Consider the following 13,420-nt stretch of genomic DNA (forward strand, 5'->3'; position numbering starts at 1 on the left):
CTGCAGCCACCTTGCTCGGCGCCATATTGACTCGCTCGCGCTTTATCTCCTGGCTCATCTGTCCGCTTGTTCTTCTTCTTCTTCTTCTTCTTTGCCACCGCGGGCGCTTTCACGCCAATAAAATAAATGCACGCGTGCGGAATGCGAAGCAGATGTCTCGTAAAAAGAGCAACAAAACGCGGCGTCAAATCACATTTCGCCTCGATCTTGCGCCACCTCGAGCCGCTCGGCCGAGCGGCCGCCGCGGCGTTCGCGTTCGCGTGCGGCTCGTAGGCCGTCGAGCTGAAGTCGCCGCTCAAAGGGAGATCAAAAGTCAGGCCAGTCGGCGGCCTCTTGCCGCTGCCGAGCCAAATCTCCCAAAAAACAAAAGCGTCGTGAGAATGCTTCGAATCAAAGCAATGAAAACAAAGACAATCGGGATGCGCAAGGTGCTTGGGCTTCTTTTCTTTTCTTCTCTTCACCGGGGCCCAAAACTCGCATTGTATGGCGACGGATGCCGTCCTCGATGGGAACGAGATTGAAAAAAGGGGCTTTTGACGTGTGCGTGCACGCAGGTGCTGGAGGACAACGACTACGGGCGAGCGGTGGACTGGTGGGGCCTGGGCGTGGTGACCTACGAGATGATGTGCGGCCGGCTGCCCTTCTACAACCAGGACCACGAGAAGCTCTTTGAGCTCATCCTGATGGAGGACATCAAGTTCCCGCGCACGCTCTCGGCCGACGCCAAGTCGCTGCTTTCGGGACTCCTCGTCAAGGACCCCGACAAACGGTTTGTGCTTTGTGCCGACCAAACGCACGTACGCCAGAACGCCGCCCCGCGCTTCCAAAATGAGAAGATGACCATCCCGGGGATTGATGGAAAAAGCTCAAAGCGGGGCGAGAAGAGTTTGGTCGCCCCGAGTCGCTCCCGACTTTGCGTTGCGCTCGAAATTCACTCGGACTCGCCGGATGGCGTTCCGCTTGCCAAACGGGCGCTTTTCTTTCTTTTTGGGCGGAGCTAGGCTCGGCGGCGGACCCGGCGACGCCAAAGACATCATGAGGCACGCTTTCTTTTCCGCCGTCGACTGGCAGCACGTGTACGACAAAAAGGTGCGGCCGCGCGCGCCTCCGTCGAATGCCCGACCGGACGCGGGGTCCTTGACGCCGTCCTCCCGCCGCAGACGCTTCCTCCGTTCAAGCCTCAGGTGACGTCGGAGACGGACACCAGGTACTTTGACGAGGAGTTCACGGCGCAGACCATCACGGTGACGCCGCCTGAGAAATGTGAGTCTCTCTCTCTCTCGCGCAAAGTGCGGCGACGAAACCTCGCGTGCTTGTCGGCGATCCCGACGCGCTCGTGATGGGAAAAGGAAGCTTCAAAGGCGCTTCGTGAAGCATCCGTATGAACGGAGAAGCTTCGTTTCCCCACCACTTGCGACGCGCGATGACCCGCGGCTCTCGAGGCGAGCGGGTCGGCGCGGTGGCGGTGGCGGTGGCGGGCCGAGACGAGACGAGGCCGCACCTTTTGGGGGTCGAGTCCGAGACCTTCGCCGCGCGGTCCGTCTCGCTACCGCGCCGCAACGCTCCTTTGCCACCAGAGAGCCGCCCGTGTGGATTTTTGCGGGCGAAGCGTCCGACTGAGCCGATACGAACGATCTCGTCGTAACTTGTCGCTTACGTCGGTGTCTTTGCGCGCGCGCCAGTCGACGAGGACGGCATGGACTGTCTGGACAACGAGAGACGACCGCACTTCCCGCAGTTCTCCTACTCGGCCAGCGGGCGGGAATGAACGCGGCGCGCCCTCTAACCCCGCCCCCTGCTGTGACATCATCACGGCCGGTCTACGAGGTCCTCGGCGCGGGACGCCCGAAAAGAGAAAAGCGGGAAGCTTTCGGACCCGGAGGAATCCACTCCGGGAAGGATTTTGCCACCCCTCCGCCATTTTGTCTCATTCACGCTTCACGAAGGGAGCGGAAGGTACGAAGGCGGGTTAGCCGCTAATGTGACGTCGGCCGGGTGGGACGGCTCCGCTCCGCTCCGAATTGGTTCCCCCCCGGCCGTCTCCGCAACGCACGCGCGTGACTCGCTTGTAATCTCAGGCTTTTTTTGCACACGTCAACCATATTCTGGGATCGACTGAGCGGGTCCGGTGGGCGGGAGTTGACTCGGGTGCCATCTCCCAGTGGTCGTCGCTGCTATTCCAACATCCGAGTCACCCGCTCGTCCTCGTCCTCTTCAACCGGACGACCGCTCAACACATCTATCGCTAGTCGGTGACCGTAAAAGAAGCATTTTATTCCTCCATTTATTTATTTGTTCATTTATTTATTGGTTTGTTTGTTTTGATGGTAGCTATCCTGACACCAAACAAGTCCCCCCCCCACCCCCCCTCTCTGAATCAATTTCCAGAGAAATAGTGGAAGTAAAAAGCCTCATATTCACAGAGACGTTGGAATTGGTTTTCATTCTCGTTCGGTCTCCAAGAGGCTGAAGAAAACCTAATTGTTCAAAAAGCAAAGCAATACTTCCCTCCGGATATGAGGTCAATCCCCTCAATCCATCCCAGAAACCCCGAAAGGTGAAGAAAAATACACTTTTTAGCGAAGCGCTCCAGTCGAGCATCGAGGAAATGATGTTTGATCTCCAAAGCGATCAAATGAAGAAGACGTGCTATTTTCCGCGCACTTAAAATCTCAGAAATGCTCAAAAGCACGAAACGAAATGGATCAATCGCAACACGGCGTTTTGTTGACCTATTTGTCCCAAAAATCCAAAAGAGTTGCCATCGATCTGAGGGGGCCGCCGTGTCGGGCAAGATGGCCTTCTGCCGACAACCCGACTTCGTCATCACGTGACCAAGCCCCCAAAACAGGTTTGCGGACTCCCTGCGGGCAATGTGAAAAGACTTTTCTGCTTGTTGTCTTCTTTCATTTCAAAGTCAAGCTCCTTTTTATTGACAGCCCCGTTGTTTGTCGAAGCAGGGCACCTCCACGAGGATCCCGCCTGCCCCCCCCCACCCGCCCAATAAACCGGAAGTAACCAATGAAATGGAAGTGTGGCCCAGCCCTCACTGCTAGCTAGCGACACATCACACGTTAGCAGCTTGCTAACTTGCCGCTCACGCGGACGCCGGGACGCATCCGCGCGGATCGAGCCGACAAACGACGTCGAAGCGCTCAAGGATGTCACGTTCTCACGCGAGAGGGTTCCACGTCCAAGCGCAGCAGTTCCCCTTCGAGCTTGACTCGCCACGATGCGACCGGACGGTGGCGGGACACCGTCACCACGCCGCCGTGGACGCAAACGTATTTTCGGATGAGGACGACCTCACCTCGGTTGGAGGTACTTCTGGCTTATTTATGATAGCGCTCATCCACGCTCCCCCCGGCCCCCCTCCCCTTTTCTTCGAGTTGCATTTTTTCGATGAACCGACACGCGATTCTACCGGACGAGTCTCTGCGCGATAGGGCTGAGAAAACAAAATGGCCGAAGAATGTCGTCCGTTAGCCCCGCCAAGCGTTCTTTGTGTATTTATGACTGGTCGGGTGGCTTGCGCGCATGACCGACACTTTCCAGCGCGGACCTCCGCCAAGGCGTTTTTGTTTTACCGAGAGACGTTGTCAGGTCAGAGAGTGGAACCTTTCAATTCATTTGCACAAACCATGACAAATTCACCTCGAGGGTTGCGGCCTTGACATCGCCGTCGAGGACAATTGATGGCAAACGGGGAAAATGTCATCCTCACTGTTGAACGGGAAATGGAACGTACCATTACACCGTGGTGCGCAATATCTGCTGTCAATGAATTATGCACGACTATGTTGGACAGGGTGTCCCTAATATATGCCTTAAACAGCTTATGCACACACACGCATTATATCTATCTCTCTATTTCTCTCTCACTCTCCCAGTCAGCAAAATTGGTCCGGGGCAGACACGGCACGTACACTCGGCCCACGTACCTCGATGAATGACGGTCCTGCGGTGGCCCACGTCTGGCATCCACGATGCGGGCCGCATTCGGCCCGGATCTGAGCCGCATTGTAAAACCATATGTGGCCCTACTCCGGCCCGACGCTGGGCCAGAACAGGTTCCTCATATCAGCCTGAATTCAACCTCAACTAAGCCACATCTTTCATGAGCCATATTTGACCCACATTAAAAAAAAAAGTCTCAAAAACAACTGTTATAAAAATATGTTTATTGTCATAATTTGTGAACCTCACATATAACTCCACATACACTGGAAAAATGCACTTTTCTTTATTTAACAGTGAACACAAAATCCAACTTGGGATGCAGCTTACTCTTGAACGGTATTTTTCTGTCCATCAAATTGTTGCGATCTCCATGTCCTCTTTTCTTCTCATGCTCTCCTTCCTGTCACCATCCCGATCGGGAGCCAGATGGAGCCATCTTTTGATTGTGACATCAATTTTTAGCCAAAAAAAACGACCATGTATAGTAAGGCGTTTTTAGCTGAAAAAAATGACTATGTATAGTAAGGTGATTTTAGCCGAAAAAAACGACCATGTTTAGTAAGGCGTTTTAACCCGAAAAGAATGACCATGTATAGTAAGGCGTTTTTAGCCGAAAAAAACGACCATTTATAGTAAGGCATGTTTAGCCGAAAAAAACGACCATGTATAGTAAGGTGATTTTAGCCGAAAAAAACGAAAATGTATAGTAAGGTGTTTTTAGCCAAAAAAAACGACCATGTATAGTTAGGCGTTTTTAGACGAAAAAAACGACCATGTATAGTAAGGCATTTTTAGCCGAAAAAAAATGACCATGTATAGTAAGGCGTTTTTAGCTGAAAAAAAACGACCATGTATAGTAAGGGGTTTTTAGCCGAAAAAAACAACCATGTATAGTTAGGCGTTTTTAGCCGAAAAAAACAACCATGTATAGTAAGGCGTTTTTAGCTGAAAAAAAATGACCATGTATAGTAAGGCGTTTTAGCCGAAAAAAACGACCATGTATAGTAAGGGGTTTTTAGCCGAAAAAAACAACCATGTATAGTAAGGCGTTTTAGCCGAAAAAAAACGACCATGTATAGTAAGGCGATTTTAGCCGAAAAAAACAACCATGTATAGTAAGGCGTTTTAGCCGAAAAAAACGACCATGTATAGTAAGGCGTTTTTAGCTGAAAAAAAATGACTATGTATAGTAAGGCGATTTTAGCCGAAAAAAAACGACCATGTATAGTAAGGCATTTTTAGCCGAAAAAAAATGACCATGTATAGTAAGCCGTTTTTGGCTGAAAAAAACGGCCATGTATAGTAAGGCGTTTTTAGCTGAAAAAAAATGACTATGTATAGTAAGGCGTTTTTAGCCGAAAAAAACGACCATGTATATAGTAAGGTGTTTTTAGCTGAAAAAAATGAACATGTATAGTAAGGCGTTTTTAGCCGAAAAAAACGACCATGTATAGTAAGCCGTTTTTGGCTGAAAAAAAGACCATGTATAGTAAGGCGTTTTTAGCTGGAAAAAAAAAAGACTATGCGATTTTAGCCGAAAAAAACGACCATATATAGTAAGGCATTTTTAGCCGAAAAAAAATGACCATGTATAGTAAGGTGTTTTTAGCTGAAAAAAACGACCATGTATAGTAAGGCGTTTTAGACGAAAAAAAAAAAAGACTATGTATAGTAAGGCGATTTTAGCCGAAAAAAACGACCATGTATAGTAAGGCATTTTTAGCCGAAAAAAACGACCATGTATAGTAAGGTGTTTTTAGCTGAAAAAAACGAAAATGTATAGTAAGGTGTTTTTAGCCAAAAAAAACAACCATGTATAGTAAGGCGTTTTTAGCCGAAAAAAAATGACCATGTATAGTAAGGTGTTTTCAGCCCAAAAAAACGACCATGTCTAGTAAGCCGTGTTTGGCTGAAAAAAAGACCATGTATAGTAAGGCGTTTTTAGCTGAAAAAAAAAGACTATGTATAGTAAGGCATTTTTAGCCGAAAAAAACGACCATGTATAGTAAGGCCTTTTTAGCCGAAAAAAAATGACCATGTATAGTAAGGGGTTTTTAGCCGAAAAAAACAACCATGTATAGTAAGGCGTTTTTAGACGAAAAAAACGACCATGTATAGTAAGGCGTTTTTAGCCGAAAAAAACGACCATGTATAGTAAGGTGTTTTTAGCTGAAAAAAACGAAAATGTATAGTAAGGTGTTTTTAGCCAAAAAAAACAACCATGTATAGTAAGGCGTTTTTAGCCGAAAAAAAATGACCATGTATAGTAAGGTGTTTTCAGCCCAAAAAAACGACCATGTCTAGTAAGCCGTGTTTGGCTGAAAAAAAGACCATGTATAGTAAGGCGTTTTTAGCTGAAAAAAAAAGACTATGTATAGTAAGGCATTTTTAGCCGAAAAAAACGACCATGTATAGTAAGGCCTTTTTAGCCGAAAAAAACGACCATGTATATAGTAAGCCGTTTTTAGCTGGAAAAAAAAAAGACTATGTATAGTAAGGCGATTTTAGCCGAAAAAAACGACCATATATAGTAAGGCATTTTTAGCCGAAAAAAAATGACCATGTATAGTAAGGTGTTTTTAGCTGAAAAAAACGATCATGTATAGTAAGGCGTTTTAGACGAAAAAAAAAAGACTATGTATAGTAAGGCGATTTTAGCCGAAAAAAACGACCATGTATAGTAAGGCATTTTTAGCCGAAAAAAACGACCATGTATATTAAGGTGTTTTTAGCTGAAAAAAACGAAAATGTATAGTAAGGTGTTTTTAGCCAAAAAAAACGACCATGTATAGTTAGGCGTTTTTAGACGAAAAAAACGACCATGTATAGTAAGGCGTTTTTAGCCGAAAAAAACGACCATGTATAGTAAGGCATTTTTAGCCGAAAAAAAATGACCATGTATAGTAAGGGGTTTTTAGCCGAAAAAAACAACCATGTATAGTAAGGCGTTTTTAGCTGAAAAAAAATGACCATGTATAGCAAGGCGTTTTTAGCTGAAAAAAAATGACCATGTATAGTAAGGGGTTTTTAGCCGAAAAAAACAACCATGTATAGTTAGGCGTTTTTAGCCGAAAAAAACAACCATGTATAGTAAGGCGTTTTTAGCTGAAAAAAAATGACCATGTATAGTAAGGCGTTTTAGCCGAAAAAAACGACCATGTATAGTAAGGGGTTTTTAGCCGAAAAAAACAACCATGTATAGTAAGGCGTTTTAGCCGAAAAAAACGACCATGTATAGTAAGGCGATTTTAGCCGAAAAAAACAACCATGTATAGTAAGGCGTTTTAGCCGAAAAAAACGACCATGTATAGTAAGGCGTTTTTAGCTGAAAAAAAATGACTATGTATAGTAAGGCGATTTTAGCCGAAAAAAAACGACCATGTATAGTAAGGCATTTTTAGCCGAAAAAAAATGACCATGTATAGTAAGCCGTTTTTGGCTGAAAAAAACGGCCATGTATAGTAAGGCGTTTTTAGCTGAAAAAAAATGACTATGTATAGTAAGGCGTTTTTAGCCGAAAAAAACGACCATGTATATAGTAAGGTGTTTTTAGCTGAAAAAAATGAACATGTATAGTAAGGCGTTTTTAGCCGAAAAAAACGACCATGTATAGTAAGCCGTTTTTGGCTGAAAAAAAGACCATGTATAGTAAGGCGTTTTTAGCTGGAAAAAAAAAAGACTATGTATAGTAAGGCGATTTTAGCCGAAAAAAACGACCATATATAGTAAGGCATTTTTAGCCGAAAAAAAATGACCATGTATAGTAAGGTGTTTTTAGCTGAAAAAAACGACCATGTATAGTAAGGCGTTTTAGACGAAAAAAAAAAAAAGACTATGTATAGTAAGGCGATTTTAGCCGAAAAAAACGACCATGTATAGTAAGGCATTTTTAGCCGAAAAAAACGACCATGTATAGTAAGGTGTTTTTAGCTGAAAAAAACGAAAATGTATAGTAAGGTGTTTTTAGCCAAAAAAAACAACCATGTATAGTAAGGCGTTTTTAGCCGAAAAAAAATGACCATGTATAGTAAGGTGTTTTCAGCCCAAAAAAACGACCATGTCTAGTAAGCCGTGTTTGGCTGAAAAAAAGACCATGTATAGTAAGGCGTTTTTAGCTGAAAAAAAAAGACGATGTATAGTAAGGCATTTTTAGCCGAAAAAAACGACCATGTATAGTAAGGCCTTTTTAGCCGAAAAAAACGACCATGTATATAGTAAGCCGTTTTTGGCTGAAAAAAACGACTTACTATACATGGTCTTTTTTTCGGCTAAAAACGCCTTTCTGTACATGGTTGTTTTTTGCGGCTAAAAACGCCTTACTTTACATCGCTGGTGTCAAACTCATTTCACATGGTGGGCCACATACGGCCTCGGTAGATGTCAAGTGGGCCGGACCATTAAAATGATACCATACTTTGCTATAAACAACCAAAACAATATGTCTTTCCTTTGTTTTGGTATAAAGAAGCACACGAACATTTGGAAAATGTTGAAATTTAATGAATGTATCTTTTACAAAACATTTCATGAAGCACCTTACATTTCCTTCAACAAATGTGCAATTTACTATTATCGTTCACATTATCGTGACGAGCGCAGAAGACTGGACGCGTTGAAGACGAGACGGGTCGAGTTGTTTGAGAAGCCCTTCCGAAACGCGTGCGCGAGTCGGGCAGCAAAGGCAAGTCGAAAAGCAGAGGACGACCGACTGCGGAAGAAGAGTGAAGAAGGTCGGAGAAAGCAGCGCCAGAGGCTAACCCTCGCGAGAGTCTCGTCGGCCGCGGGAACGCGCGTTTGACTGGCGAGCGGTCGGCCGGGATCCGCCGCCGCCGTCTCGGCGTTCGCTTGTCACGTGTTTGCGTCTTCCAACGTCGCAGCCGCGCCTTTGGCGTTTGTGTCGGTCTTGTTCACACGCCACCGAAGCCTTCGGCATTCGCTCTGAAAAGATGAGAAGAAGAGATTCGTTTCAATAAAAATGGGGCGACAAAAACCTTTGATGCAGTGGTCAGAGACGAAATGGATGTCATGCTATTTATTATCATTTGAATGTTATCACTTGAATTTGTTTTCGGATTGATTTATTGGATGTCATTTTTTGGGGCGTTCATCCTGCTGGCAGACTTGATTTGAAATAAAATAAATGCCTCCCTTTTCTAATTTCCGCGTCTCTGAGACGACATGCAGTGAGTATATGATGTGCTTCTGGAAGGCCCAATCGAGTCAAAAGCAATGCCCCCCCCCCCCCCCCAAACAAAAATACGACCAGATACATGCAAGTGTTTGTTGAACTTCTGCCCTCTAGTGGGGTTTTTCCCCCAGCGCTACTTACCAGTGCGCCCCCAAACCGAGAAATCCGAACCAACCCTCTTTGCATCAGGCTGAAAAAGACAAGAAATAAAGCAGTGCGCAGTACATGGAAAGGATGCAAACAGTGGGACGAAAATCAAGAAGCCTTGAGTCTGCGAGGGGAATTTCGAAGGATTATTTCAATTCATAAAAGCAGTTTCCCTTTTTGGGTTAGGATAGAAAAGATGTCAAAGTGTCATACAAAACAACTTTCCAAAAAGGTAAATGTCACGAAGACAGTTTTCGAACTCATAAAACGGAACCCGATAGAATATGTCCGAACATCGAGAAAATACATCTATAATCATAAAGCAGCTTTATGAAAAGTACATGGATTCTGTTCCCGCACGTAATAAAAATAAAAAAAAACTGCAACAACTTGATGAATCTGCACAATGCCCCCCCCCCCTCCCTTTTTCAAGGCAAGAAGCAAAGGCACAGTTGAAGCGGAGTGCGCGGGACCTCTTTGACTCCATCGCATCCAACTCAAGAGAAGGAATGAAAAAGTCTGAAAATTGCCCCCCCACACCGAGAGACGTGCGCGCGTGTTAGTTGTGGCCTGGTTGTGGTGTGTGCTGCATGGTCACGTGGTTGTGTTTGGCCAGCAGCTCACACACCTGCCGGGCGCTACTCTGACAGTGCCGGTCCAACTGTTGGAGCCTACAAAACACACACACACACACACACAGTTATTGACTGACACGCGAAGTACGTTGGCCAAGGCAACACGAGTCAATATTGAAATCATTTTGGTTTATTTTGGGGTCAATTTTGTTTGCTTTTGGGCGTTTTCTTCGAGACTGTTTTTTTTTCAACTTTCCCTTTGACTGAACAGTATTTATTGTTCTACTGTACAGCCCCCCCCCCCAAAAATGCTTTTCTACTTGAACTTTTGTTTTGATGCTGAACACATTCCAAGGCAAATCGCCACACCCACTTTTGCTTCTAAATGGGCGACCGCTCCAGAGAACCGGAAATCAAGCGCGACCTGACGTGCTTCCGTGTTAGCTGATGTTTGACGCCACCTCGACTGGGCTCACACACACACACACACACACACACACACCTGCCGGTGGCCAATGTGATGTTGCCAACCTCTGGCTTGAGCCCTTCCAAATCCCCCTCGCACGCACTTGACAAGACGCGCGTATCGGTGCGCAGCTCCTCCATCCACTGGCACGCTCATTAAAGAGGACTTAATGCCTCTTGCGGCGCGCGCGCGCGCACACACGCTCTCTGGTATGTGTGCACGCATGCGCTTATCTTTGAACGTGTGTGACAGCGGTCAAAAAATCCAAGCGGGTTTAGCTGGGGGGGCTCTCTGCAATAATTTCCCCTGACGCTGTTGACGGTGACACGCCGCCCGCGCGTGCGTCAGCGGCATACGTGAGCGGTCGCCCGCAGCCATCGCGTGGATAAAAAGTGTTTGGTTGCGGCCGTGTTTATTTACAGGTGGGAGCGGGGGGGCCTCGGAGGGGGAACAAGTGCTCAAAGCAGAGAGGAGGGGAAAAACAGGCACGCGCAACAAAAGTCACCACGGTGTTGTTGCAAAAGCGGATCGTCGCCTCGGCAATATGCTGACATGGCAGAAAAAAAGGCATGAAGGAATTTGTGTGTGCGGGCTGCGCACGCAACCACGCTCAGGCCAAGTTGGCGCATTTTTCCACCCTGCAGTAGTTCAAAAGGCGGGGTTTGCTCCAACAGCAGCCTTGCCCTCCAAGGGATCCCGCACAACCACTGTATTGTCAAAAAAAAATAACAGACCACAGGCGACTCGAAACATCCTTCAAATGATCCTTAAGCGACACACAGCGAATCGCACTCATGCGTGAGTGCGATTCTTGTCATTTGCAAAAGCAAAAAGTTTTTGGATGAAGCAGCCCGCGCGCCCCGAGGCCGTCGCGGCAAGCCTGTTCCTTCTTCCCGCGGCCCGCCGTCACCATTTGTTCCGCGAAGCAATCTGCCGACACGCGCGGCGTCCTCGCTGGCGGAGGCCAGATGGCCCGGTCGAGCCCGCGCATCCGCACGCACATCTGCGCATTTTCGACACTCGAGTCTCGCGGATCACCTCTGGGCTCGGAGCGGTGAGACGGGGGGTCAGAAGGAGACGAGGGAGGGAGAGGAGGGAGGAGGACCAAGAGAGGCGAGCGACCGCCCGGCCACATCTCATCACCGGGAAAACGGACACCAACGCCGAGCCGGCATCCACTTCGCTTGCATTTCGACTTTGGTGTGCGTGGAGAGAGGGGGGGGGGGGGGGGGCTGGAACAGTTGCCTTTTGAGTTTGACAAGAATCATTTGAGTACGATCAAAGCACAAAATGATGCAAGATTGTGCCTTTATTTGTCACGCTACTGAGACAGGCGTGTTGCAACCACATTTGCCGTGTTGGTTTGTGGGCAGCCTTGGCTGATCCTCCTCATCCTCCACGTAAACAACACACAAATAGTCAAATAAGTCATGATGTGTGCGTTAAAAAAAAAAAAAACAACCCCCAGGTCGTTTGGCAGCCAACTTGGCCCGCTAAAAATACATCAAGCTGATTTTCCAAATGTTTTGCTCTTCGCGGCACAGATTGCGGCGAGGGGCGGAAAGACAAGGGGGGGGGTTGCGTCGGGGATGAGGACGAGGCTCGCTCGCCCGCTGCCCGGAAAGGCCTGGAGGCGGCACGGCGGCCGGGGAAAGCGAAGATGGCGACGAGCGTGACCTGCTGACGTCGGCGCCCAATGGCAAGCCTTTGCGCGCACTTCTGCAAGGCGTCGTCATTGGCGGCCGTCCTTCCTCCCGTGAGCTCCTGATGACGCAGCATCAGGAGCTGGGGGGAGGGGGCGGGGGGGCTCTAACAAGGTCGTGACGGCCGGGTATCGCCAGTCGGCGCCGGTTGCCCCTCAAGAAGAAAATGCCACTTGGCCATCGATTCGTTGCTTCGCCGCCAATCGCAAATTTCAAGCAGAGGGAGCTCGATTCATCTGCGCGCGGGATTCCATTGGCGGGTTTGTTTTGGGCAGGCAGATTTTTACGCCTGCGCCGGGGAGCTTGGTGGCGCGCGCGATCCGCGCCTTGGCCAAACCAAACCGACCGCGAGCGACGCGAGGCCAAGCGTCGCCTTCAAAATCCGCCTCGCCGAGAAGGCGCTGGAATTCTCCCGCCGAAAGGCGACGAGCGGCCGACGGCAAGCGCGGCCGTCCGCAACTTCAGGTGGCCATCTGCGTCCAGGTGAGGGTGGGACGGCGCCGCCCACGCGCGCTCTGGGCCACGTGGGCAGACGCCGGCGACGCGCCAAGCGGCCAAAGCCCAATCCGGAGGCATCTGTCGCGTCGGCGTTTTCAGCCCAGCGCGAACTCGGCTTTTTCTTCTTCCAATTTCAGCACCCGCGCGGTTTGGGCTCCCGCAAGCAGGGCGGCGGCGGCTTTCTGGTGCGCATGCGCGCGCGTACCTGTTCTTCATGCTACGGTGCACGCGTCCATGCTGGACACACTGCTTCTCCATGTCGGAGCAGCGCGCCGTCGTCTTGTTCAGCGCGCCCCGAAGGTGACGATTGGCCGCAGTCAGCCGCTCCACTTCCCGCCTACGTGCATGCGTGAAAACAAACAAACAAACATATCAAGTCATCCCCCTTCCAAAAAAGAGCAAGCAACAAGCTGCAGTTTCCACAAAGGCCGATTTCTTTTGGAGCCACTTTTCTTCCGTGCGATTGGCCGACTCGATTGGCAGGAGTTGTACGCCGAGTGGAAAAATGACAGCTTTTGCTCTCCTCAAAACTTTTCTTGTCACATGGGAGGTTTGTTTTCTTCGCCCCCCCCGCCCCGCCCCCCTTTTGACCGTGAAAAAGTTTCCCCGTTGTTTCAATAGGTGACAAAGAAAGGCCACCCTCAGAAGATACGTCGTCTTTCCAACCAGAACGTTGGGCATGAAACGCAAACTATCCGGTTGCGTAGGCACCAACGCATCAGCGTCGAGACTTTTCCCGCTCTGGCTCGTAAAAGCACGCGTGGCTTGCTATGGGGGGGGGGGGGGGGGGGGGGCAAAAGTGGGAGAGGCACATGAACCTCCAGGGCACCCGTAGTTCATTTTCTGCTTCAGCAGCACGGAGCGCAACTCAGCAGCCCCGGTC

At 48.6% G+C, this 13,420-nt stretch overlaps 2 protein-coding genes across 9 annotated transcripts in view; one reads left to right on the top strand and one right to left on the bottom strand.

The window, feature by feature from the left end:
* The window catches only part of akt3a (AKT serine/threonine kinase 3a), a 28,821-nt gene extending 26,397 nt beyond the window's left edge, over positions 1 to 2,424 (top strand). For all 3 annotated transcript variants that reach the window (XM_086121617.1, XM_086121616.1, XM_086121618.1), the window contains 4 exons: positions 555 to 769; positions 1,002 to 1,089; positions 1,161 to 1,263; positions 1,683 to 2,424. In XM_086121617.1, coding sequence (XP_085977743.1) covers positions 555 to 769; positions 1,002 to 1,089; positions 1,161 to 1,263; positions 1,683 to 1,768 — 492 coding nt within the window. In that variant the 3' untranslated portion in view covers positions 1,769 to 2,424. The remainder of the gene's footprint in view (positions 1 to 554; positions 770 to 1,001; positions 1,090 to 1,160; positions 1,264 to 1,682) is intronic.
* A 6,014-nt stretch (positions 2,425 to 8,438) lies between these two features.
* The window catches only part of sdccag8 (SHH signaling and ciliogenesis regulator sdccag8), a 32,067-nt gene continuing 27,085 nt past the window's right edge, over positions 8,439 to 13,420 (bottom strand). For 3 of the 6 annotated variants that reach the window (XM_086121609.1, XM_086121613.1, XM_086121615.1), the window contains one exon: positions 11,628 to 12,874. In XM_086121609.1, the coding sequence (XP_085977735.1) occupies positions 12,415 to 12,874 (460 nt within the window). In that variant the 3' untranslated portion in view covers positions 11,628 to 12,414. Of the gene's footprint in view, positions 8,899 to 9,289; positions 9,967 to 11,627; positions 12,875 to 13,420 lie in introns of those variants that run through there. The other 3 variants (XM_086121611.1, XM_086121612.1, XM_086121610.1) reach the window with 2 other exon arrangements.

The sequence above is a fragment of the Hippocampus guttulatus genome, chromosome 10 (assembly GCF_054856545.1).
Source record: "Hippocampus guttulatus isolate MCC_2025c chromosome 10, RoL_Hgut_1.0, whole genome shotgun sequence".
In the NCBI taxonomy this organism is placed as follows: Eukaryota; Metazoa; Chordata; class Actinopteri; order Syngnathiformes; family Syngnathidae; genus Hippocampus; species Hippocampus guttulatus.